The following is a 26093-nucleotide window of genomic DNA, read 5'->3' as shown; positions in this document are numbered from 1 at the left end:
GAGCTGGTGCCATGGCCGGCAGCAGGGAGAGCCCAGAGACGGCCCCAGCCAGGCCAGGGTGAGGCCCAGCCCCGGCTCTGGCTCTTGGGGGCTGCTCCAGCACATGCACCAGCACAGCCAGCACCGAGTGACAGCCCTGGGGCTCACTCCCAGCAGGACCCTGCCTCCCCCATCCCCAGCTGAACCACCTCCAGCACAACCCTGAGCTCCGGGAGGGTTTGAAATCCATCCCCACTGGCCAAGGGCTCGAAGGAGCTTGGCTGGATGAGGCCACGGGAACACCAAGAGCTGCTGTGTGCAGGGTGACAGCCCGGCCCGGGGGGCTCAGGGCTCTGTGGGGCACGGGCTGTGGGTCCCTCACAGCTCAGCTGGCTCCTGATCACCCGGGAGGGGATGGCACAGCCAGGCAGCAGTGCCAGAGCCCGCAGGGGAACGGCTCTCAGCCCCTAAATGAGCCAGGAGCAGAAACCGCGGCAGACCGGGATGGAGGAGACTCCCACAAACACACACAGAGCAACACAGACAGACAGACGGACACACAGAGATACGAACCCACACTTGCCTGGCGCTGCGGCTGCCGGGCCCCGCAGCCTCCCCGCTCCCCCGGCCGGGAGTGCCCGGCGGCCGCAGCGCTCGGCGCTCTTTAAGGGCGCCCCGGATCCGGCGCACGCAGGGATCGGGATCAATAGGTCACAGCGTGCACTGACTTGCCCCCAGAACAGAGGATTTGGGGCTGGTGGGGAAGCTACAATCAGGGCTTTAATCCCGCATGGGCACAAAATCCCGGGATAAAAAGGCCAGAGCTGGTCCTAATTGCTGACTGCTGTGTGCATGTGTGAGCAAAACCTCTTAGGCTGCGGGGGCCTGGGGGAGGCATCTCCGTGCCTTATGCAGACCTCGAGGTCGGAGCAGATCTGTAAGATCATCAAGTCCAACCACTCCTCCAGCACCGTCGTATTTGCCACTGACCCGTGTCCCCAAGTGCCACATCCAGACGGATTTGAATCCCCCCAGGGATGGGGACCCCACCACAGCCCCGGGCAGCTGTGCCAGTGCCTGACCACCCTTTCCACGAAGGAATTTTCCCAATCCAAACTGAACCTTCCTGGCACAATTTGAGGCCATTTTCCCTTGTCCTGTCCCTGTTCCCTGGAGCACAGCCCGACCACCCGGCTGTGCCCTCCTGTCAGGAGTTGTGCAGAGCCACAAGGTCCCCCCTGAGCCTCCTTTTCTCCAGGCCCAGCCCCTTTCCAGCTCCCTCAGCCCCTCCAGGTGCTTCCCTCCGGACCCAGGGTGTTCTGGACCCCCTCCAGTCCCTCAGTGTCTGCCCTGTGGAAGGACGGGCGGTGTCCCGGTAGTGCCGATGTCACTGGAAGGAGTGGGGACGCTCCCAGTGTCATCCCCAAACACAGAAACCTCCCGGGAGGAGCCGCAGCCCCCGTGACTGCCCCCCGTGACTGCCCCCTGTGCCCCCTGGACCACCCGTGCCCTGGCTCCTGGGGGTTCAGGCTGGCCCTGCACATCTGGGGGGGCCCAACCCTGCCGGGACCCCCTCCAGGGGCGCCCCCAAAGCCAGGGGAGGATGCTGCGAGTGGGGGGCGGGCCGGGCAGCGGCGGGCAGGAGGCAGGAGGAGCAGGAGGAGGCAGGAGGAGCAGGAGGAGGCAGAGGCGGTGCTGCCCCGTCCCGCCTCCCGGCGGGGCCCGGCCCGGTGGCGGCGCAGAGGCTGCGGGCGGCGGCGGGGACGGGCAGGAGGAGCGCGGCGGGCGCCGTGCGGGGACGCGATGCACTCGCTCTTCAGGAAACGCAACAAAGGGAAATACAGCCCCTCCGTGCAGAAGAAGAGGTGAGTGACCCGGCCCCGGGCACACCCGCTGCTCCCGGGACGAGCGGAGCCCGTCCCGCAGCATCCCCCCGGCTCCGCGCCGGGGCTCGGCGGAGCTGATCCCCCCGAGCAGTGGGAATCCCCCCGAGCAGTGGGAATCCCCCCAGGTGTGGACACCCTCGAGTGTGAGAACCCCCGAGGTGTGGAACCCCGAAGTGTCGGCACCTCTCCAGGAGTGGGTGCCCCCGGAGGTGTGGGCACCACCGAGGTGTGGGCACCCTTATTTGTGGGCACCCCCCGAGGTGTGGGCATTCCCGAGGTGAGGAGCCCTGAGGTGTTCCCACACCCTCGAGGTGCGGGCACCCTCTGAGTGGTGGTGGAGCCCCTGAGAACCGCGTGGGAACTGCGGTGTTTGCCCCCTCCGTGAGGTGTCAGCTCCTCCCCGAGCTGGGTCCATCTCCTGCGCCGGCCGTGAGCACAGGTTTTGTGTCTCCCAGCTCCCCTTCCGTCGCAGCAGCTCCGGCGAGCAGGTTCCTTCGCTTCCCAGGTGTGTGCTGCGTCAGATCTTAGGGAAAAATAGTCTGGTTGTTCTCCACCTTCGCCCCTGTTCCCTCCGGACCAAGGATTCGGTCCATCGTCGTTTCCTCGGCTCCCTCTGACGGGGTGGGGACGCGTTTGGGTTGTACTGGTTGGTTTAAAAAAAACAGAAAGAAAGAAAAGCAGGTGTTGAATGCGCCCTGTGAAAGGTCACTGATAAAAGGGAAAAGGTGTAAAAATCCCTCCGCAGGAAGGCTCAGCCTCTCTGGGCTGGGCAGTGGACAGTCCCCAGCCCCTGCCTGCACCGGGATGTTTTTCCACAGAGCTGGATGTTGGGATTAGTTCAGAACGTGCCCTGTGTTTCCCAGAGGAGCAGCAGGGGCTCTGGAGCATGTGGAGCGCTCCAGGATTCTGAGTGATTCAAGGATTCACGATCCCAGCCCGTGGCTGTTCATCCCCTTCCGTCCCTCTCCACCGGCACCGGTCCCGGCTGGTGCAGTCCGAGCAGCCGCCCCCTCCCAAAATCCTCCTTTGGGAGGGGAGCTGGGGAGTGCTGCGGGGGCTGAGGGGCCTTCGAGCACCCAGAGAGGGAGCAGTCAGCCCAGAAGGCGCCGACATTTCCCGAGCAGGGGATCCCTGGCCGCTCCCTGCCCAGGGGAGCGGGGCTGTGCCCGCTGCTGCCTGGCACCGGGCACTGCCGAGGCTGCAGCCCCGGGAAGGCTCCCCCGGCTGGCTCGGCAGGGCCGCCCAGGCTCCCGGAGCCCCGGGCACGCTGTGCTGCCCATCCTGCCCCGGGGAGGGCGGGCAGGGGCACACGGGGGTGGCACCGAGCCCTCGGAGGGTGAGGATGGTGCCAATGCCCAGGCGCATTTCTGAACTTCGGGGGATCAGTGGGCGGCTCGAAAGAGAGAAACCCCTCAGCAGGGATGGGATGGCAGCTCGGGACCCCGGGAGCAGGAGCAGACAGAGCTGCCCTGTGCGGGTCCCCGCCGTGGGGCTGTGCCCGGGTCCCCACGCTGCGCTCCGGCCCTGGGTACCCCGAGCCCTCTCCATCCGCCGGGGATCGGCGCAGGAAGGAAGGCGCTTCCCTCCTCCTCCTCCTCCTCCTCCTCCTCCCTGCCTGCAGCCCAGCGGCCCTGGGCAGGTGCCAGAGCACCTCCGGAGGCTGCGGCCGGGCTGGAACCTCTGCTTTTCTGGCTGGTGGTGGCTGAGGAAGCAGCGCAGGGCTGTGCCCGGGGCCAGCCTCCCTCCCTTCCTGCGCCCCGGCTGTCCGTGCACACCTCGGGGAGAGCTGTGCTTATTAGCCCCAATTTGTTAATTCCTGCCTTGGAGTTTACAAACATCTGTGAATCCAGGGAACACTCCCACCGTGTGGAAACAGCCCCACCATCAAGATGGGGAAGCCGGTGCCCGACCGGTCGAACAACTTGCTGGAGGAGGATTGCGAAGAAGCAGCGAGGTGCTGCTGCCCCGTCCCCTGCTCCAGGCACTGCCAGGCTCCCAGGCGGCTCCCGCCCCGCTCTGCTGCCAGGAAAACAGAGCAACACTCCCCAAATCATCCTCCCGCCCCCGCCGGCAGCAGGGACCGCGATTTCGACACCGCGGGAGCCCGGCCTGATCGGCGAGGCTGCGCCTTGGGCAGGGCGCGGTGCCCGGCACGGAGCCTTCAAAGCATCGAGGGCCAGGGCGAGAAGCCAGCACCGGTTTGGCGAGAGAGAGGGGCACGGAGCGTGTCCTGCCAGCCCCGGGAGCCCCGGCCACGGGCTCAGCTCAGGGAGGCGGGGGCTGCCCGGGGAGCATCGTCCGGCAGCTGGACAGAGCCTGGGAGGAGCCACGGGAGCCTTGGTGGCTTCCTGAGCCTCGGGACCAAGCCTGCCCAGGATGGGAACACCTCCATGAACAGCACTGGCACCAGGTGCTGCACCCTCCCCATGAGCAACTCTTTGCCTCCTGGATGTGACAGCTGCTCTGTCCCAACCCCAAAGTGGCCTCAAGATCCAGCAGCACCAGGGTCCAGGTCTCTCCTCAGGAATATCTGCTGCAGCTCTGTGATCTGCCTGGCCTCGAGGCTCAGGAGCCATCCCCATCCAGCCCTGGGCATCTCCCTGCCTTGGCTGGGGATCCTGCAGGAGGATGGTGACATCTCTTTTGTCTTCTCATCTCTTTTGTCTCATGGACTTGCTTGCTTCATTCTGCTCTCATCCCTGAGCACGGGAAGGCCCTGGGAATTCAGCTGTGCCCAGCCTTGTTACATGGATGTGTGTCCCTGGAAGGGAAGGCAAAGCCTTGAACAGAGCCACAGTGTGGGGAAAATCATCAGCTTCCTTCCACACCATGTTCCTCAACACTTGCCATGCTTAGAACACAGGAGGTTGGATTCTTCTTCTTTTGGTAGTCCAGGCTTGGCAGGTAGGAAGCAGTGAGGGAGGTGCCCAAGGCCAGGCTGGACAGAGCTTGGAGCACCCTGGGATAGTGAAAGCTGTCTCTGCCCATCTAATTTAAACCATTTGATAATTTTATGATAAAACCAGTTCAGCCTTCACAGCTGCTGCTGAAACTCTCCCTCCTGCCAGCAGGAAAGTTGTTCATCCTCGGGGTCCTCGGGGTGAGAGCACTCCCGGCCCTGGGGACCCTCAGCAGTGTCAGTGAGAGGGGTGCAGGCACTGGGACAGCTCTGCCTGCAGGGCTGGCCCCCATTTCCAGAGGCTGTTTGGAAGGGCTGGAGTCAGCAGGTGAGTCAGGAGCTGCTCAGGCTGAGGGCGGAGTGAGCTCCCTTTGCCCGCCCCGTTTCTGCCCTCATTTCCATGCAGATTACAGAAATCTCACCATTCCTCCCAGGGAAGATAAGTACACCTGGAACTGGCTGGGCTGAGCACAGCAGCCCTGCTGTCCAGCTACACCCTGCCGTGGGCAGCCTGACAGAATCTGCTCTGAGTTTTCAGCCAGATCCTAATCTCTCCCAAACCTGAATCACAGCAGCCAGAGCCCAGCCCTTGTGCCACAGCTCCACTCCAGGGTCATCAAAAGCAGCAGGAGAGAATTGCATAGAGTGGGAGCTGTGGCTGGGGGAGCTTTAAGGACATTTAGAGCTCTGTGGCCTTCTGGAGGATTCATTCAGTTTAATTCCTCCTGAAGTCTGGGCTCCAGCAGCAGGGCTGACATGGGAGAGCTTTCTATGAAACCTCTGTGCATGGACAGAGAATGGGGATGGAATTGGGAGCAGCAGTGGGTGGGCACTGCCTGCTGTGCTGATTGTCCGTGCCAGGGGTGGCATCAGAGCCCATCCTCACCCAGCTCCCCTGGCCCTGGCCAAGCCATCCCACCTGGAGAAGCCTCTGGGATGGGGAGGTTTCCTGACAGGAGAGCAGCATCCCTGAGCAGGGGATCCCTCCCAGCAGGGATCAGGCTCATGGGACAAATTCCCAGCAGGAGCCTTCCCAGGGAACTCAGACAGCTGGAGCTGTCAAAACTCAGGAGTGTCTGAACATCCTCCCTTGGAGGGATTGAGGAAACAGCCTCCTTGTTTGGAAAAAGGAAACTTGAGAAATCAAAGGGATTTTCTACCACCTGCCAGCAAGCACAAGGCCTTTGCACATCCTGGAGAAACTGATCTCAGGGAGGTTTGCTCCAAAACCTGCTCTTACCAGCGAGGGTGCAACCTAATGAGAAGAGAAAAAGAAAAAGGAATAGAGGAAAAGCCCAATTTTTAGCAGCAAACTTTTCACATTACAATAATTATCATCACATTTGTCTGTTGAGAACTCTCTTGATAAAAATATCCCAACTAAAATATTAAGAAAAATCACCAAAACTGTAAGAAAACAGAAGAAAGAAAACCCTGAATCCTAAAAATCCCCCCCAAGCCTTCAGAAACACCTGAACCCCTCTGAGAGCAAGGTCTTGAGGGCAGAACTGTGGTTCATGGGTGAAGTGCTGTCTGCCAGGGTGCAGCTGCTTCCTCTTGGTCCCCCCAGCTGGGAGAAACCCCAAAACCAGCTCCAGTTCCCCATGGGAATGATCTGGGGTCCTTCACCCCAGCCAGGCAATGGCACTGACAAAAATCAACTCTTCTGCTGAGCACAGCTTTCCATGAGAGATCATTTTTTCCTCCCTGACCAGAGAATGTTAAAGTTGTCCAGAAATGGCAAAGCCAGTTTTTCCAGGCTTTTATTTTTTTTTTTTTTTTCATCTCTCAAACAAAGCCTTATCTATTCCAGCAGAGCACTCTGCATTCCCCCAGTGCTGCAGCCCCACAGGGGCTGTGCCGTGGGCTCTGCTCAGTCTCGTGTGTGCTGCCCATCCCAGCTGGGCTCTGGCCAAATCCTGCTCTGCTCAGGCTCCAGCCATCCCCCCAGGCTGCTTTTTGGCCCTGGCATCCCTTTGTCTTCCCCTGCCAGCAGCTCTGCTCCAAAGCCTGGATGCATCCATGGCTCTTCCTGGCAGCTTCCCAAAGGAGCCACATCCTCCCAATCCCATCCACCCCCTTTTCCTGGGACAGCCAAGGCTTCCTCACTGCTTTGCCCATCCATTTGTGCTTCTCCTGCACAGAATCATGGATTGGGTTGGGTTGTAAAGGAGCTTCAAGCCCATCTCATCCCACTCCTGCCATGGCAGAGACACCTCCCACTGTCCCAGGCTGCTCCAAGCCCTGCCCAGCCTGGCCTTGGGCACTGCCAGGGATCCAGGGGCAGCCCCAGCTGCTCTGGGCACCCTGTGCCAGGGCCTGCCCACCCTCACAGGGAACAATTCCTAATTCCCAATATCCCATCCAGCCCTGCCCTCTGGCACTGGGAGCCATTCCCTGTGTCCTGTCCCTCCAGCATCTTCCCCCTTGCAGCAGATGAAGCCAAACTCCCCCATCCCCTGGCATGGAGATTCCAGCCAGGCTTCAGCTTTCCCTGTTTGACATCCAGCTGGATGCAGGGACTGTGCTCCTCCTCTGGTTTATCCACACAGCCCCAGCTGTGGCAGGGACAGGTGGGTAATTAACAGGCCTGATGGTAATTAACAGGCCTGATGTTCTCACATCAGTGATGTCCAAGCTGGTTGATGAAGTGACACCAAAGTGACACCAAAGTGACAAGTGTGGAGAAATAAATACACAAATAAGAGAGATCTCCCATGAGAGGTTCCTATTCTCTCTAATTTCTGTTTATTCCTGCACACTTGTTATCCCTGCAGTGGGCTGGGGGGAGCAGAGCTGAGCTCAGGGCAGGATGGGGAGCAGAGCTGAGCTCAGGGCAGGATGGGGAGCACAGCAGCAGCTCCCCAAAGCTGCAGTTTGAGCTGCAGCTCCCGTGGGAGTGTTTATGAGAGTTCCTTGTCCCACAGCCTCAGCTGGTGACTCTCACATAAAGCACAGAGGAGCAGAGAGCAAACAGCTCCTCTGGTGTGTCAGGAGAGCCCAGCCATGCCCACGTCACCTCCAGCATGTCCTTGCCTGCTCTGAGCAAGGCTGCATTTCCTGGCCCTGCTCACCCAGGCACTGCAGGTTCTGGATCATTATCACCTCCCTTCTCTGCCCTCCCCTGCTCCATCCGGCCCTGATGGAGAAGGGATGCCACTGTCACTGTCACTGTCCCCAGTGCCAGGGGCTGGAGGGTGACTCTGCCCCAGCCCTGGGAGTCACTGAGGGCAGGAGGTGGGAGAGGGGGAGAGGGGTCCAGGGGCAGCACCCCCAGCTTGGGAAGGGCACAGGGAAGGGGAGAGCTCGTGGCTCCAGCCTGAGAGAGGAGCAGAGGGAAGGGGAGCAGGGGCTCATCCTCACCCCACACCAGCTGGGCAGTGAGGGGAGGGTCAGGGCTGGGTGTTGCACTCCTGCTTCCAGCACCTGAGATCAGTTTTGTGATGCAAAGTGAGCAAAAGGCTGGGCCAAGGCTCCAGGCTCTCCAGGTCAGCCTGAGCCACAGCCATGCATCCAAAAAATCCCTGCCTTAAGTTTATTTCCTCCCCACAGTTTGGAGGTTTCAATCAGAGGTAGAACTAGAAAAATCTCAGACTTCTCCTGGGTTTTAGGATAGTTTTCCCATCCATGCTGAAATCCTGAAGATCCATCCTTGGACTTGCTGGGGTCCTTGAGGCCAAGGCAGGGCCCAGGGAGAGGAGCCAGCAGGAGCTGCCAGCTGGTGCCCAGCTCAGTGCCAGCCCAGCCCTCACAGCGAGCATCCCAAGCTCCCACCTGGGTAATGAACTTCTCTCAGCCCTCAGGCTCAGGTGGCCTCCAGTGCAGGGTGAGGGTGAGGGTGAGGGTGAGGGTGAGGGTGAGGAAGGCTCCTTGGTGGCCACAGGCTCTGCCAGGGTGCAGGAGCTGCCAGCTCTGAGCAACCATCACCCAAAGAGACCCAAACACGTGCAGCACACTTCAGTCACCCACTCCAAACCACTGATCCCACCTGACTCCTGCCCTGCTTTCTGTGGGATGATGAAGGTTGGAAGAAACCCCAAAGTGGATTTTGAGGAGCTGCTTCTACCACTGGAGCAGGAGCCAGCCACCCACACCCCATCTCCCCGTGCACCCTGCAGCTGTGATTATTGAACACAGAATGAGAATCACCCTTGGAATTATTGCAGCTCCAGCTCCCAACGACCCCTTCCTTGTCTGCTCTGCCCAGGAATGCCCCCTGGGCTCACTGCTGCTGTGCAGGAGGTGCCAGGCAGGCAGCAGGCACAGGGACAGGCACAAACCTCTGAGTACCATCCTGATGATGCAGCTTCTATAAAAAGAAAAAAATCAGTGTAAACCATGCCCATAGCAGAACTTCCCAGGGAAGTGTGAACTTTTCTGGAGCTGTTGGATGCCACAAAGCTCCTGCAGCCTGGGGCAGGTTTGAGGTAGGGAGGAACAAGCCCAGAGCTGGGGTTTGGGTTTGTTCTGCTGCACTGAAGCGACAGAACACGGGGCAGGCAGGAACAGGTCCTGAAATTCAGCACCAGAGTCCTGGGGGAGCTGCAGCCCCAATCCTGGGGCAGTTCTGGGCCCTCCCAACACTGAGGGGCTGGAGGGGTCCAGAGAAGGGAACAGAGCTGGGAAGGGGCTGGAGCACCAGGAGGGGCTGAGGGAGCTGGGAAGGGGCTCAGCCTGGAGAAAAGGAGGCTCAGGGGGCCCTTGTGGCTCTGCACAGCTCCTGACAGGAGGGGACAGCCGGGGGGGTCGGGCTGTGCTCCAGGGAATAGGGACAGGACAAGGGAAAATGGCCCCAAGCTGTGCTAGGGGAGGTTCAGATCGGATATTGGGAATATTCCTTCGTGGAAAGGGTGGTCAGGCCCTGGCACAGCTGCCCAGGGCAGTGGTGGGGTCACTGTTCCTGAAGGGGTTTACAAGCTGTGTGGATGTGGCACTTGGGGACACGGGCCAGTGCTGGGGGAGTGATTGGACTCCATGTACTCAGAGGGTTTTCCAACCTTCACAATTCCATGGTTCTGCCTGGGGATGCAGGAACTCTCTGTGCCATGGGCCAGCACTGCTGGGGTGCTGCTGCTCCCCCAGCCAGCCCCACTCCTCCTCTCCAGCTGCTCCAGTTGACACTTCCAAGTGCCACATAAAGATTCGTTCTGCCACCACATAACGAGGTCATTAAGGCTCATATGAAGGTGGCTGGGACGGGACTGAGCCAGCCCAGATGGCAAAGCAGCACAGCTGGGACACCCCAGCCTTGCCAGCAGCCTCAGCCCCCTCTGGCTGCAGGGATTTGGGGGGCACACCCTGCTCCTGCCCCTGGCTGGGGTGGGAGAGCTGGGCAGTGCCTGGCACATGCCCCTGGAGCTGGCCCTGGCATGTGCAGCCTCTCCCTGCAGCCACAGCGACAGACACGGGATGAAATGTTTAAAATAACCCCAGCAGTGCAGAGCCTGCGTCACGGGCTGTTCTGCCTCTGCTCCAGCCCCGCTGTCCCTGCACTGGGATGGGAATCTGGGCTGGCCCTGCACCCTGCCAGCCTGGCCAGTGTCACCCTGGCAGCAAAGCCAGTGCCCAGCACTGCAGGAGATGCAACGTGTGTGATCCATCCCCTGCCTGGGTTTAAAGCGTGAATAGAGAGGGAAGCCCTGAGGTGGCACAGAGGGGCCGAGCAGGGCTGCAGCAGGGGCTGCCCATGGCCAACACCCTCCAAGGGGCTCCCTGTGGCCATGGGGGCTCCCTGCTGCTCCAGCTCCTCTATTTCCACGCTGGACCCCCTTTCTCAGGCACAGGGTGGGATTGTTGGGGTGTCAGTGCAGGGCCAGGAGCTGATGCTCCTCGTGAGTCCCTTCCAGCTGGGGATATTCTGTGATTCCCTCCCTGGCCCTGCCAAGAGCTCTTTTCCTTCCCGCTCCGAGGCCGAGGGAGGCTCAGGCACCGCTCCCGTTTCCAGCCGTCCCCCGCCCCCTCCCGGCCCCCTGGCTGAGTATTTTGGAAAGAATTGGAAGGCAGCAGTGAGTCACACACAGCTGCACAGCCTGGCGGGCTCGGCTGGCCCCCGGCCACCCCCGGGGTCACCCCCGGGAGCTGTGCCCGCCTCCGTGGGGTGACCAGACCCCCCCTTCTGTCCCCAGCATCTCCAGCAAAGAGCTGACCGAGCTCATCGAGCGCCTGCAGAAAAATGCTGACCAGGTGGAGAAAAACATCGTGGAGACCGACTCCCGAATGCAAAATGTAAGCAGGGCACGGTGCCACGGTCACAGCTCCTCCCTGCAGCCCCTCTGCTCCTGCCCCAGCCCCTGGGACTGCCGGGGCTCTCCCCTCCTCTCCTGGGCAGGTGTGGGTGGCTGCCAGCCCTGCACTGGCACCTGGATTGTGACGATCTGCAAGGGTCATTTAAGGGTTATTGGGGTCCCCCCGCTCATGGGAAGAGGGTGGGAGGGTGTTCCAGGCAACAGGGCCCCCCTAAAATTCCCCCCTGCCCCGGGGGCAGGACTGTGCAGAGTGGGGCTGTGCATCCCAGCAGGGAGATGGGGTGGAGAAGAGGCCTGAGCTGAGCCACCCTCCTGATCCCAAAGGCCTGAGCCACCCTCCTCATCCCAAAGGATGCATCCCGAGGTGATGCAGCTCCCCAGCCCTTCCCCAGCAGCTGAGATTGGAGTGACCTTGTCAAGGGGAAGGTGTCCCTGCTCATGGCAGGGAGTTGGAGCTGGATGGTCTTTAAGGTCCTTCCAACCCAAACCATTCCACGATCCTGTGATAGGAGAGGGGAAAGTAAAATCCATCCCAGGTGGATGGGAGACAGCAGAGCTCCTGCTCCTCTCCAGAGCCAGGGGAGGGTGGGCTGGGATGACCTCTTGGCCACCCAGAGGTGACCCTTCCTCCTGTCCCTCTGCTCAGGACCTGCACAAGATCAAGTCGTGCCAGCTGGCACAGTACAAGGAGCTGACAGCACAGAAACTCTCTGAGTCTGACAAGCTGCTCTACGTGCTGGACGGGGACGCGGCCGTGGCCCGGCACATGAAGCACCCGCAAGGGGACATGATCACAGAAGAGTGAGTGACACTGTCCCCAGAGCCCTTGGGCGAGGCAGGGGGGCGCTCCAGGGGCTCTGCTCAGCTGCTGCCTGCAGTGGGGGGGTCACCATGGGCTGCTCTGCATGCCAGCTCCCCTTAGGGTGTGTGACCCCCAGCATCCTGGGCACAGGGAGTGTCAGATGATGGCAGCCTGGCAAGGTGGCACCTGCCCACTGTGCCCCACACTGCCCCAGGTGCCCTGAGCTCACAGCCACGGGAGCAGCCCCTGGCAGAGGGCAGAGCACAGGGGGTGCCCTCTCTCTGCCCAGCCATTGCACAGCACAGCTGCTGCCAGCCCGCCTGGGCTCTCCCCAAGCACAGCCCACCATCCTGGGGGCCTGGAGAGGATCAGCTACACCCACCAATGCTAATGCCAGCCGTGCCCACATCCTGCATGCCACCCTCACCATTCCCTTCTTGCAGCATCCGGCAGCTGAAGGAGCGCGTGGCAAACCTGCGTGTGAAACACGAGCAGATCTACAACTTCCCCCTGCAGCACATCGAGCCCCAGGTCAACTGGTCCACAGTGATCGAGGAGAAACAGGTACAGGGCCACCAGTGAGTGCCACTGCCTGGCCAGAAGCACCAGCTGGGCAGGGACTCCTGCAGCTCCCCATGGAGAACCTGGCTCTTGGAAAGCTTCTGGGCAGCTCCACAGTGGGAGCTGCAAAGAGCTGGGTGGCAGGGGAGGGGCAGAGGTGGTGGGACAAGGCTGGCTGCTGTGGCACCAGGAGTCAGTGCTCGAGGTGGCACCACTCCTGGCCTCAGCATCCCCAGTCGCCACCTGCTTTAGGCTCTGCTCCACAGCCTTTATTTTTCATTTTATCCCACTCCCTGCACTCTTCCAGGCAGAGAAGGGTTTAACCACCCAAACTGGTTTCCCATGGCTGCCCTCCAGCACAGCTGATTTCACCCACACTCTCCTGGGGCATCCATGCACTGCAGCCACTGGACCCCATCCAAGCCCAGCTCCAGGGCAACTCCAAGAGGATTTTCCTAAGTCTTGGCAGCCTCTCCCCACTCCCCATTGCTAACCCCAACTCCTGTGCACCCCAGGATGCGCTGAGCAGCAAAGGCTTTGGGACTGACCTGCCGCTGGTCAACAGCCAAGTAGAAGAGCACAACATCTTCCACAACGAGGTCATGGCCATCGGGCCCCACATCGTCAAGGAAGGAAGCAAGGTCAGCTCTCCTGCCCCTCTCCCTGCTGCCCTGGAGGGTCAGCCCTGCCCTGAGCCCTGCATGAAGGGGAGGGTGTCCCTGTCCCACCATCCAGGGGGCTACAGCAGGTTTGGGTGGGTGCCCAGATCCCCTCCCAGCCTGAGCCCAGCACTGCACACCAGCTCTGGCTTTACAATGAGGCAAATCCCATAAACCACATCTCCTTCCAGCCTAAACCCACATCCCTCTGCACCCTCAAGCCCCCATCAGAGCACCCAAGTGTCTCCAGCCACCCCTCCTAACCCTTGCCTTGCTCCTCTTCCAGGAAAGCATGAGCGACTTCCAAGCCAAATACCAGAAGCTGCTGGTAAGAGCCCCTGGGACCCTGGGGAAGAACCTTCCTGGAGGGGTCCCTCATTGGGGTGGCCCTGGGGGAAAAACCCTCCTGGAGGGATCCATCATTGGGGTGGCCCTGGGATCCCTCCTGGAGGGTTCCCTTGTTGGGGTGGCCCTGGGATCCCTCCTGGAGGGGTCCCTCATTGGGGTGGCCCTGGGATCCCTCCTGGAGGGATCCATTGTTGGGATGGCTCTGGGATCCCCTCCTGGAGGGGTCCCTCGTTGGGGTGGCTCTGGGATCCCTCCTGGAGGGATCCATTGTTGGGGTGGCCCTGGGATCCCTTCTGGAGGGTTCCCTCGTTGGGGTGGCCCTGGGGGACACACAGGGAGGAGCTCTGGGCTGAGCTGTCCGTGTGTCCCTCCGCAGGCCGGCTCGCAGCAGCGGCAGCAGGACCTGCACTCGCTGCAGGATTACATGCAGCGCTGCACCAACAAGCTCTACTGGCTGGATCAGCAGGCCAAGGACAGGACCCATTACGACTGGAGCGACCACAACCTGGACTACCCCAGCCGGCGCCGCCAGTACGAGGTCTGTGCCTGGCCTGGGCAAAGGGGAGCTGGGCATGGAGCTGCATGGGGGCAGGAAATGTTCCTTCTCCCGTGCCTCAGTCTCCCCCAGCCCATCGTGAAGGGCTTTGAGATGTGCAGCTGGTAGTACAGGGATGGTGAGGTTAATCCTTAGCTCTGCCAAAGATAATGTGATGGGGAAGTGTCCCCATGACAGGGACAGCTCCCTCAGCCTCCTGTCCTTTATCTCAGCGCTGGCTTGGCAGCACTCACACCTTTAGCAACATCTGCAAGGCCAGGAAAAGTGAAAGCTGCACTGGGAGAGCAGCACACTGTCTTGTGCAGCTGCTCAGCCCCAGAGTGCAGCCAGGGTCCCCTCCCTTTCATGGGGATCAATATCTCACCTCTCTCTATCCAGAACTTCATCCACCGGAAGCTGGAGGAGAAGGAGGAGGCCATCAACAAGCTGCACGCTGATGGGGATCAGCTGCTGGCCCAGAACCACCCTGGGAAGAATGCCATTGAGGTGAGCACCAGGGATGGCTCCCAGCTCCCCAGCCACCCTGGAGCATGGGAGACTCACCCAGCCCTTCTCCAGAGTGGGACCCAGTGCCAACACCACTCGTGACTTTAGTTCCTGAGATGCCAAAGGGGGAAAAGCCTCCTTCACTTGCAGATGTGTAAACACCACAGGAGGAGGAAAGATAAACCTAAGGAGCTCTTCCCATCTTCCTCATTCCTGTGGCAATGACCTTGTGCCCACCTCGAGAGGATAAACTGTGGTGGAACCCTTCCCTGTTTGGTGGGAGGATGGACACAGGGATGTGCCACCTGCACACAGCCTGTGTTCCCATGGGATCATCCCAGCCTTGGGTATTCCCACCCTGGGCTCCCCCTGAGAGCAGCTGGGTGGCTCCAGAGGCAGCCAAGGAGCTGCTCACTCAGGATGGAAACTGTGACCTCTGGTGGGCAGTTCAGGCTTCCCCTGCCATGGGGGTCCTGCTGATGTCCCCTGCCCCCCTGTGCTGCAGGCTCACATCGAGGCCGTGCACGCTGACTGGAAGGAGTACCTGAACCTGCTCATCTGCGAGGAGAGCCACCTGAAGTTCATGGAGGACTTCCACCAGGTACCACATCCCCGGAGCAGGGACTTGTTGGAGCCCAGAGAGTGGGTGCTGGGTTGCAGGAGATCCTAGAATACAAAATTTCTGCTGCTCTGGAAACTGGGTAGAAGAGATGGAGTGCTCCAAACCCAGGATTTTTAAGGCTAGGAGAGCACCTCGAGCTGATAGAACACAAGTCATAATTGCTCAGGCACCTAAGGTAAGTGATTGCTTGGCCAAAGCATGACTTGCAGAAAGCTTCGGCTCCAGCAGAAGTGTCACGAGCCACAGTGAGTGTCAGCTTCCCTGTCCCCAGGACAGCAGAGATCCCTCACCCCCAAACAGGGCATGGGGAGAGCTTGCATGCTCCTCTGGGAAGCAGAACAGGTCCATGTAGGAAGTCCCAGCTGCCAAAGCCCCCCGGGGAGCCGGGCACAAGGGCTGAGTGTCCCAGCAGAGCTGGGCAGACAGATGTCTGCTGGATAAATGGCATCCGACAGCCAGGGAGGCTCTGCAGGGGAGCAGGTCGGGCTGGATTCCTCTCCCACAGCCTGGGTGTGTTCCCCACCCCATGAGGCTCCTGCCAAAGCTGAGCTGTGGTGCCCAGCCCAGGCAGTGCCTTTTGTGGGGATCTGCCAGAACAGCTGCCCCAGGGGATGGTTTGTGTGAGGAAGGGCTGGGCTCTCCCTGCTGCTGGCGCTGGCAGTGGTGGCACCACACACCGTGGTGATGCTGTCCCCGTGAAACAAAAGTGAGGGCAGGGAAAGGTGGGACTTAACAGCTCTGCATGGAATAAGCTGCTCCTTCCTGGTTGTTGTTTCCTTCAGTCTGATGCCCTGAGCAACAGAAATAGTGATCCCCGGCCTTTCTCCACATATTCTATGTGTTCAGATTCCCAGAGTAGCTCCTGGTGGCTGTGTGAAGACCATGCTGGGTCTGCTCCTGTTTCAGCAGGATCCTCTCTCACAAGAAACTTTCCCTCTCTGCAGTTTCACAAGGACTCCAAGGATGCTCAGGAGCTTTTGAAGAAGGTGGATACAGACCTGGACCAAAAATTCAGCCCGGAGTTCAAGGACAGATACCAGCTGGAGTCCCTCCTCCGGGAGCTGGATGTGAGTGTCTGCAGGCAGAGCTGCAGGGTTGGCAGCAGCAGCAGCCACTGTGCCCTGGCACTGTCACAGTGATGTCCCTGCCTTTGTGGGCACCTGGCCCAGCTCTCTGCGTGGGGAGCAGCAGGGCCGTGCTGCTGCTGCCTTCCCCCAGCTCTTCCTTCCCCCGTGGCCAGAGATTGCCTCTCCCCTAGCAACGTAATCGCTCACTGGGCTGGTTTTTATTTGTTCTCTCATTGAGTTAGCACTTGTTAGGGGTGGGAGCTTAATTAGACCTGCTGCCAGAGGAGGTTGTGGAACTTGCTGTGCTGCAGTGAGCTGGGCTGGAGATCGCCCACCTGGGAAGGGCTGTGCTGGGCCTGAGCCTGAGCCTAAGCCTAAGCCTAAATCCAAGCCCAAGCCTAAGCATGCTGCAGCAGGCCCAGCTGATGCAGGTGTCCCAGGACAGCTGATAGCCCCTCCCAAGAGCTCTCCCCTCTGCTCCTGCATGCTCCATCCCACTCAGCATCTCAGGATCTCCACCTTTAGGGCTGGAAATAGAGCAGCTGCTGGAGAGCCTTGGGACAGGGCTGGAATCAGAGCTGGGAGTGGGATGGGAGTGGGGCACCAGGACAGCCACATGTGGGCTGGGCACAGGGAGCCCTGTCACTGCCTGCTGGCATGGCAACCCCTGGGCATGGTCCCAGCCCTGAGCCCGTCTGCAGAGGGAGGCAGGAGAGGACAGGAGCACCTGGAACAGGAACACAGGGCTGCAGGAGGTGCCTTCAGCACAGAAGCAGCCGCAGTCTCTGTCCTGGCTGTGTGGGAATGAGCTCCTCCCTGGCTGGGAGAGCCCAGGAGTTCACTCTTCACGTTTTCTACCTGTTCTTCTTGCCCTGTGCCAGGACCAGGAGAAGGCCCTGGACAAGTATGAGGCCGTGGTGAAGTCGCTGCAGGAGCGCAGCCAGCAGGTGCTGCCACTGCGGTTCCGCCGGCAGCCGCCGCCGCAGCCCGTGCCCGTGGAGGCGCTCTGCGAGTACGAGGGCGAGCAGGTACCGCACCCATCCATCCATCCATCATCCATCATCCATCCAATCCATACATTCATCATCCATCTGTCCATCCACCCATCATCCATCCATCATCCATCCATCATCCATCCATCTATCCATCCACCCATCCACCCATCCATCCACCCATCCCTCATCCATCCCTCCGTCATCCATCCATCCATCCATCATCCATCCATCCATCCAATCCATCATCCATCCATCCATCCATCCATCCATCCATCCAATCCATCCATCCATCCATCCATCATCCATCCATCATCCATCCATCCATCCATCATCCATCATCCATCCAATCCATACATTCATCATCCATCTGTCCATCCACCCATCATCCATCCATCATCCATCCATCATCCATCCCTCCGTCATCCATCCATCCATCCATCCATCCATCATCCATCCATCCATCCAATCCATCATCCATCCATCCATCCATCCAATCCATCCATCCATCCATCCATCATCCATCCATCCATCCAATCCATCATCCATCCATCCATCCATCCAATCCATCCATCCATCCATCCATCATCCATCCATCATCCATCCATCATCCATCCATCCATCCATCATCCATTCATCCATCCAATCCATCCATCCCTCCATCCATCCATCCATCCCCAGCCCAGGCAGGCAGTGCTGCTCAGGGCACAGCAGGGGAAGTGGCTCTGGGGGAAGGAGCAGGTTTGCCCAAGCAGCCGTGGTGGCTCCTGCAGGGGGAACGAGGCAAAGGTCACCCTGGCCCCGGTGGGAAGAGCAGGTTTTGCAGCGGAGGAGGAAGGATCTGGGGGAAACGCAGCCTCGCTGCCTCTCACACCCTCTGGGGATGTTGCGACAGCACAGCTCTGTCACATTCCCACGCTCGCCGAGCTGCTGTCCCGGCGTGTTCCTGACCAAAGGAATGTCCCACCGCCACCGTTCCCAGCCCGTATCCACTCATCCCCTCTTGCCCAAAGGGATGGGACAGCACAGCCGGCAGCCACCACGGCAGCGACAGGGGTGGGACAGGGGCCAGCAGCTCCTGCCAACTCAGCTGCCTGCTGCTCCAAAAAGGAAAGGCAGGACACAGCCCTGGAAACGCCTCCTCATCTCTGCCCGAGTGGGAATTGCTTGCCGTGGCTGTCGCAAGAGGCACGTCTCGGTGCCTGCAGGCTGCTGGCAGGGAAGAGCAGGCACACGAGTTTGTGTTGAGGGGCAGGGAGGAGCAGGAACACGAGTTTCTGGGGAGGGTCAGGGAGGAGCAGGGGCAGGCAGGAGCAGCACACGAGGTTCTGGCGAGGGGCAGGGAGGAGCAGGCACAGGAGGTTCTGGCGAGGGGCAGGCTCCCCACGGAGGAGCCGGGATCAGGGCTCGGGGCTGTGCCGGCCCTGCCTCGGGGCTGCAGCACCGGGCGGTGCTTCGGGCCGTGCTGCTGTGACCGGTTCTGTCCCCCAGGGCCAGATCAGCCGCGGAGCCCACTACACCCTGCACAGCAACAGCGGCGACCTCTGGGAAGTGGCCGACAGCGCAGGAGACACCATCAGCGCCCCCGGGGTCTGCTTCATGATCCCCCCGCCCGACCCCGAAGCGATCGCCCTGGCAGAGCAGTAGGTGCCCCCAGGCCGGGCGGGACCGTCCCGCTGCCCCTCCGGCCTTGCCTGCCCCAGCCCCAGCCCCAGGCGCTGCCACCGGCGCTGTTCCCCGGTCTGGTGCCCCAGGAGTTCCCACAGTGAAGCTCTGCCTTCACGGAGCCTCAGGCTTCCTCCCGAAGGATTCCTGCCCCTTCCTGCTTGCCCAAAGATCCCACCCAGGCTCCCCCTGCTCTGGGGGCCATTGTGGCAGGGCAGCTGCCCACCCTCCCTCAGCAGGCAGGTTCCTGCCCGGCTGTCTCTCCCCTGCTCTAATGAAGACACTGCTCTACCCCAACATGGGTGTTTTTTCCTCCCCCTGCCTCATGGCAGCCTCGAGGGAGCAGCCCCCACAACCCCTCCGGAGCTGGAGCTCCTTCCTGGAGCTGGGATGGGGACGGGTGATGGAGAGGCTGAGGGTGTGACTGACCTCCTGCTGTCCCCTTCTGCAGAATTGCCAAGCAGTATGTGAACGTGAAGGAGAAGACCAACAACTGCAAGAACATTCTCCAGCAGCGCTATGAGGGGCTGAAGGCAGACAGCATTGGAGGTGTGGGCAGGAGGGCAGCCTGGGGCACAAAAAGGCTTGAACTGAGGTGGTGGAGCATCTTATGGGCATGTTCCCATCTCCTAAGGGTCCTGGGGACAATGGTGGATGGGTGGGGGGCAGAACAGCCAGGCTGTGGGCACAGCAGGCCAGGCTGGGAAGTGCAGCAGGATGAGGGCTTGGCCCTGACCAGTGGGACTGAACCCACACCCAGCTCCAACCAGCTTTAATCTGGTCTCCTCTTGTTGCCCAGATGCTGCATCAGTTCGGGGACGCCAGCTCCTGGCAGGGCTGGAGAAAGTCAACAGTGACCTGGAGAAGCAGGAGAAAGCAATAACAGCGAACCTGCGGCCGCCGCTGGAGCAGAGCCGGGCCGTGCAGGACAGCACCGAGCGCTCCAAGGACCTCAAGGTGGGGCTGTGGGGCTGAGGGACGGGCCTGGCAGAGCCCCTGCTCCCAAAGCGTCTCCAGCGGGGGTGTCCATTGCCAAGGGTGCTTAAGGTGCTCCCTGAGCCCTGCAAATGGGATGTGGAGGGATGCTCACAGCTTCTTCCAGCAGAGACGGGGAGCAGCCCTGTGAGCAGCCTCAGAAGCCCAGAACCTTTGCCAGCTCAGTCAAATGGGAAAAAGGTGATGGCTGCAGGTGGTGGCTGTGAGGATGAGGGGGGAGCCCTCAGGTTTTGATCCTGCCCATCATCCAAGCACATATCTAAGTCTCCCAGACCTGAGACATGAAACTATTGAGAAGAACAACGATTCAACACAGAATCATTGAAGAATCTTTGAGTCACTGCTGTGAAAACCAGGGCAGTAACAAACTTCTTTCCAGAGCTGGGGCAGCTTGTGGATGATTCTGTGCATTATCATGATTCAGAGGTCTATAGTGGCTTATCATACTGAATGACACTGGCCTGCTATTCAACCCAATAATTTATGCAGGATAAAATGGAGTTCATCATAGCCAGTGAGCAAGAAGGGATGTAGGTTCTTCTTAATCACTATTCAAAAGTATGTTCTGAACCCACCTTATAGACTTAGAGTTTCAACATTCACCCAGGATTTACACTTATGCTTGCTATGAGTGTACTGACAGTGGAAATAAGTGGAGGTGCCTTCTTGATTTATTTTACCCTGGATGAAGGCACACAGAGCAGCTTTGAATCATACTTTACAATAAATTTACATTAGACTGAGCTCTGCTCTTTCTCATTATTAGCTCTCAGTCTGAGATCTATGCTGATGTGAAGATCTCTCAGAATCTCTCCAAGGATATTGTCATATTGAATGATACCGGCCTGCTATTCAACCCAATAATTTATGCAGGATTTTTGCCTGGTGAACTTTGCCACCACTATCACCAGCTCAGAGAGGAACAGGAAAACCCTTGCAGTCCAAGGCAGTTTCTCCTTGTGGACCTGCTCCTCCAGGCTCCAGTGCCAGTAGCATCCAGCTCCTTTCCTCTTTTTCAGACCCCTAATTAAGCCAGGCTCCATGCCACAAACCTCCCTTGGTTTAGGAGGAAGTTCAGGTCCTGGTTACATCACTTGCCCAGGGCTGTGTCAAAATCCAGGTGCTACCACAAGAGAAAGCAAATTGCCCCAACTGCCTGCAGCACTTGGATGTCCAGGCAAGGATTCATCTGTCAGAGCCCAACAGCCCAGATGAACCCAGCATGTCCCTGACAGAGCTGGAGCTGCTGGGAACCACTCCCCAACTGGAGTTTCCTCACTAAGGAGAGACAGGTCAAAAGAAAGTCAGCCAAAAATATCCTTCTGTGCCCTGCAGGGCTGGAAGGCACCTTCCACCAAACACAAATCCTCAGCCCTGACTTCCTTCCTCTCCCTGGACAGCCAAGTGTGGCTCCTCTGTAGCCTCCAGCTCCTGGCTCAGCTGCTCTAAAGGCTTTGTTCTCCTGCAGAACATCACCAGCGAGGTGATGTGTTCCTCCTTTGTTCCTCCTGCAGAACATCACCAGCGAGGTGATGTGTTCCTCCTGCTTTGTTCTCCTGCAGAACATCACCAACGAGGTGATGTGTTCCTCCTGCTTTGTTCTCCTGCAGAACATCACCAGTGAGGTGATGTGTTCCTCCTGCTTTGTTCTCCTGCAGAACATCACCAGTGAGGTGATGTGTTCCTCCTGCAGAACATCACCAGCGAGGTGATGTGTTCCTCCTGCTTTGTTCTCCTGCAGAACATCACCAGTGAGGTGATGTGTTCCTCCTGCTTTGTTCTCCTGCAGAGCATCACCAACGAGGTGATGTGTTCCTCCTGCAGAACATCACCAGCGAGGTGATGTGTTCCTCCTGCTTTGTTCTCCTGCAGAACATCACCAGTGAGGTGATGTGTTCCTCCTGCTTTGTTCTCCTGCAGAACATCACCAACGAGGTCCGTCGGATCGAGCCTGAGAAGAGCAGGAAGATCCAGGAGTGCGAGGCCTTCATTGAGTCCGTGCCCAACACGGGCAGTGCCACCCTGGTGAGGAACAAGGTGGACAACACCAACAAGAAGTACGAGCGCGTGGTGCAGCTGCTCAGCGCTGCCCAGGAGAAGTAAGTCATGGCTTAAATCCCAGCTTGAGCCCTGCAGGAGGAGGGTGCAGGTGTGCTTAAACACCTTCCTCATGTCCTGACAGAGTTGAGGTGGCCACAAACCTGGAGAGGAGCCTCCAGCAAGGCCGAGACCTGCTGTCAACCTATGAGAACAAGCTGGTCATAGATGACACAGTACCGGAGGACTTGAGAGTGGTGGACAGGAAGAAGGAAGAGCTGCTGGTGAGTTTCCTGCCCTGTTTGTGTGCTGCACATGCAAAAACACTTTCCAAAAGCTGTGGTGATTCCTGCTCAACTCCTAAGCTTGGATCTGTTGGTGACAGGATGGCCTCCCCCAGCTGGGGGTGAGAACTTACCTTGACTGCAGTGATCCCCACCTGCTCAGACACAAACACCTCCCATCCTCAAATCAAATCAAACCAAATCAAATCCCACTTGAAGTCTAGGGATTTGATGAAAGGACTAATGCAGAGCCATTCTTTCTCTACCCTGCCCTTGTGAGACTCTCCCACAGCAGGGCCGTGTCTGGGTCTGGATCTTCAGCACAAGAAAGACATGGACCTGTTGGAGCAGGTCCAGGGAAAACACTCCCAGGGCTGGAGCCCCTCTGCTCTGGAGCCACGCTGGGGAGCTGGGAGTGCTCACCTGGAGAAGAGAAAGCTTCAGGGAGTCCTTAGAGCCCCTGCCAGGGCCTAAAGGAGGCTCATAAAAAAGAGAGAGAGAGGCTTTTTACATGGGCAGATACTGACAGGACAAGAGGAATGGTTTTAAACTAAAAGAGGAAAGATTTGAATTAGATATTAGGAAGAAATTCTTCCCTGTGAGGGTGGGCAGGCCCTGGCACAGGGTGCCCAGAGCAGCTGGGGCTGCCCCTGCATCCCTGGCAGTGCCCAAGGCCAGGCTGGGCAGGGCTTGGAGCAGCCTGGGACAGTGGGAGGTGTCCCTGCCATGGCAGGGGGTAGAATGAGATGAGCTTTAAGTTTTTTCCAAACTAAAGCCTTCTGTGATTCTTAGAGAAATAAAGGATAAAATGGTCTGGGGAAAGCAACTCAGTGCCCTGATACTGGAAAGATGGGCCTGGCAAGGCTTTGAGAAGTTATTGCTTGGAAAAACTACCCAAACTGGCAATTCTTCTGCTATAGAAAGACCAAGAACAGGCTAGGCCAGAATTTTCTGTGCTCCTTCAGCTTTTCCATGAAATCCCAAGTTCAGACTAACATGGAAGAGCTTTCACTGCTCCTTCCACAGTTGCTGCACTGGCAAGAACAGGATCTAAGCCTTGCATGAGGAGCAGCAGCAATTTTGCACTTTGCATGGTTACTTTTAAAGGTCAGCATGTGAGGAGGGAGTAAGAGGCAGCTTTTTCCCTGTCAGGTTTACAGGTGCTTCTGCTTACCATGTAAGCCTTGAGCTTGGTTTTTTTCCACAACTGGTGGCACTGCTGCAGCCCCAGTGCAGTTGCTGGATCAGTGTGGGTGACAACAGTGTGAAACCCCAGAGAATCCCCCTCTCCTGCTTTTTCCCCACAGGCCATGGGCACTGAGCTCCAGTCCAAGAAGTTCCTGCTCAATGAAGCCGAGCAGAACCTGCAGAGGACCAAGACGTGCTCCAACACCCTGGCCAGCAAGTTCCAGGAGCACTGCCCCGACATTGAGCGCCAGGAGGCAGAGCTCTACAAGCTCAACCAGCGCTTCAACAACCTCAGCAAGCAGATTGACCACAGGTGAGAGCACAGGGCAGAGAGCCAGGATGGCTGCTGGGGAGGTGGAACCACGCTGCAACTGGAGGAGGCACCATGGTCCTGGGAAGGAGGAGCTGCAGAAGGGATTCCAGGGAGGTCTGAGGAGGAAGAGGGGGAGGCTGCTGGCATGTGCTGCCTGGGTAGAGCTGGGAAAATAAGGATTAGTTCTCTTGCAACAGAGGTGCCAAGAGAACAACCTGGCTCAAATCCATGTCTTAGGGAGCAGGGGAGTTGGGATGGGTTGAGAGGTGTCTGCAGCAGGCACGGGAGATGGGACAGGACTGAAGCTGAGCTGATTTCCCCCACAGAACACAAACCCTGCAGAAAGCAAAAAGTGCCTACTCCAACTACCGCACCAACTACGACAAGGTGAACCAGTTCCTGTGCAACATCCCCAACTACGAGCCCCAGGAGACTGACAACATCCAGACAGTGGAGATGAAGCTCAAGAGCCAAGCGGTAATTCCCAGAGCACCCCGGGCTCCTCAGGGACAGAAGAGGGAACAAGACTGAAAGAAACAGAATAGTTTCTCAACAGACAGCTGCTGAACATCAAATAGAAAAATATAAATGTTTATTAGATTTATTTTTGTGCTCTAAGGTCCCGAGGTCCTCCTGTGCCTTGTTCACACAAAGCAGGGCTGCTCAAGGAGGTTGGAATTCTCAGGGTTGTGAATTTAATGGTGACCCCCAAAAAGGCTGAAGGATGCATTTGGGTGCTGTGTTGTCTCTGACCTGTATCTCTGTGCACCCAGGCACTGCTCAATGACATTGCAAGCAAGGAACAGGAGGTGCAGAAGGTCTCTGCCACAGCTCAGCAGTACCAGCAGGCAGTGAAGGTAAGGACTGAAATTCTGCCTGTGAGAGAACAGAGAAACAGAGTATTTGGGTTAGAAGAGACCCTAAAGCCCATCTCATTCCATCCCCTGCCATGGGCAGGAACACCTCCTTCTGTCCCAAGTTGCTCCAAGCCCCATCCAACCTGGCCTGGGACACTTCCAGGGATCCAGGGGCAGCCACAGCTTCTCTGGGCACCCTTTGCCAGGGCCAATTCCTTCCCAATATCCCATCCAGCCCTGCCTTCTGCCAGTGGGAAGCTGTTTCCTTTTCTTGCACTGTCCCCAGTCCCTCTCCAGCTCTCCTGAAGCCCCTTTAGGCCCTGCAAGGGGCTCTGAGGTGTCCCTGGAGCCTTCTCCTCTCCAGGTGAGCACCCCCAGCTCTCCCAGCCTGGCTCCAGAGCAGAGGGTGGGGGTTTGTGGCCTTCCCAAAAAAACGGATCAAGGGGTGAAGTTGTTAAAGCCAGGGCAGCTTAGGAGGAGCCTGTGTGTGAAGGGGATGCAGCAATTTCACATTTCTCCTGGGAATGCCTTTGCACAGGACTACGAGCTGGAAGCTGAGAAGCTGAGATCCATCCTGGACCTGGAGAACGGCCGCAATGGCTACACCAGCAAGAAGCCCAGGCTGCAGTCCCCAGCTGCCAAAGTGAAGGAGGAGGTGAGCAAGGGCTGGCCAGAGCAGAGCCAAAGCAGAGGGCAGCTCACGGGACCATGGGCGGTTTGCAGACACCTACATTTACTGTGGGGACCTTGGTTCCCCAGGGAATCACAGGGAATCAGGAGGAAGGGATTTTTCATCATTTTTTTGAACTGGCTGGCCAGAATGAGGGAGGGAAAATGCTAGATTTAACACTTTTGGAAGGGAAAAAGGAGGAGAAAAGCTAAAAACCTGGAAGTTTTTTCCTTCTCTAGACTTTCAGAGAGATTTCACCACCAAAGATAGAAATACAGTAAGATGAGGCTACAAGCTACTTACTTATGCAGGATCTGTTTGCTACCTGCCTCAAACCCATCCTGCCTATAGAGGCAGGCAAAAGTGTCCACCTGGTTCTTCCTCAGCTTCCTCACCTGGTCTTACTGCACCTGTTTTTGCTTATCTTGAGTAGAAAAATCACAGCATGATGATGAGTGTGTCTGTGCTGGAGAATCCCTCTCCCCCCTCAAAACTGAGCAGTTCACTGCTGTAGGTGTTTATAGGAGCACCCAGAGCCACCAGTTTAGGGCCTGATTGTTTCTGGCCTTCTCAAGCTCTTCCCAACACGTTTTTGCTCTGCAGGAAGCTGTTCTGGCAGCCAAATACACAGAAGTGAACGCTGTGAACAAGCAGAGGCTGCAGAACCTGGAGTTTGCCCAGAGCCTCCTGCGGCAGGTGAGTGATCACAGGAACAAGGTGATGCTGAGGGGACACACCTGTAGGACCCAGGGACACGTGTGAATGGCACATGTGGGGCTCTGCCAATACAAGCTGAACTGGGAACAAGTCTAGCTGGTGTCTTGTCCCCCTAAATCATTAATCAGCAGACACTTAAATCAGACAGACCAACCCCCAGTCCCATTGCCTACTCATCCTAGGGAGCCCCATATAGTTTTTAACTCTCTTTTTGCCATTCTGTGGCAAAATTAGTATCCCTTGTGGCTCAGAGATTTGTTCTGA

At 58.4% G+C, this 26093-nt stretch overlaps 2 protein-coding genes across 2 annotated transcripts in view; one reads left to right on the top strand and one right to left on the bottom strand.

Moving 5' to 3' along the window:
• Positions 1–1648: 1648 nt before the first annotated feature.
• Positions 1649–26093, top strand: part of PPL (periplakin) — a 28779-nt gene continuing 4334 nt past the window's right edge. Inside the window, exons 1-21 of the mRNA XM_071444527.1 lie at positions 1649–1844; positions 10890–10989; positions 11656–11810; positions 12255–12375; positions 12888–13013; positions 13318–13359; positions 13756–13917; positions 14314–14421; positions 14927–15022; positions 15988–16110; positions 16992–17138; positions 18594–18745; positions 19219–19316; positions 19567–19724; positions 21684–21862; positions 21946–22084; positions 23392–23585; positions 23912–24062; positions 24359–24442; positions 24981–25097; positions 25716–25808. Coding sequence (XP_071300628.1) covers positions 1783–1844; positions 10890–10989; positions 11656–11810; positions 12255–12375; positions 12888–13013; positions 13318–13359; positions 13756–13917; positions 14314–14421; positions 14927–15022; positions 15988–16110; positions 16992–17138; positions 18594–18745; positions 19219–19316; positions 19567–19724; positions 21684–21862; positions 21946–22084; positions 23392–23585; positions 23912–24062; positions 24359–24442; positions 24981–25097; positions 25716–25808 — 2607 coding nt within the window. The 5' untranslated portion in view covers positions 1649–1782. The remainder of the gene's footprint in view (positions 1845–10889; positions 10990–11655; positions 11811–12254; positions 12376–12887; positions 13014–13317; positions 13360–13755; positions 13918–14313; positions 14422–14926; positions 15023–15987; positions 16111–16991; positions 17139–18593; positions 18746–19218; positions 19317–19566; positions 19725–21683; positions 21863–21945; positions 22085–23391; positions 23586–23911; positions 24063–24358; positions 24443–24980; positions 25098–25715; positions 25809–26093) is intronic.
• UBN1 (ubinuclein 1) overlaps positions 24161–26093 on the bottom strand; it is a 37178-nt gene continuing 35245 nt past the window's right edge. Inside the window, exon 18 of the mRNA XM_071444530.1 lies at positions 24161–24461. Within this exon, the coding sequence (XP_071300631.1) occupies positions 24418–24461 (44 nt within the window). The 3' untranslated portion in view covers positions 24161–24417. The remainder of the gene's footprint in view (positions 24462–26093) is intronic.

The sequence above is a fragment of the Agelaius tricolor genome, unplaced genomic scaffold (assembly GCF_023055355.1).
Source record: "Agelaius tricolor isolate 1412-34295 unplaced genomic scaffold, bAgeTri1.0.p SCAF_19, whole genome shotgun sequence".
Lineage (NCBI taxonomy): Eukaryota > Metazoa > Chordata > Aves > Passeriformes > Icteridae > Agelaius > Agelaius tricolor.
This window is presented reverse-complemented; position numbering and strand designations above follow the sequence as displayed.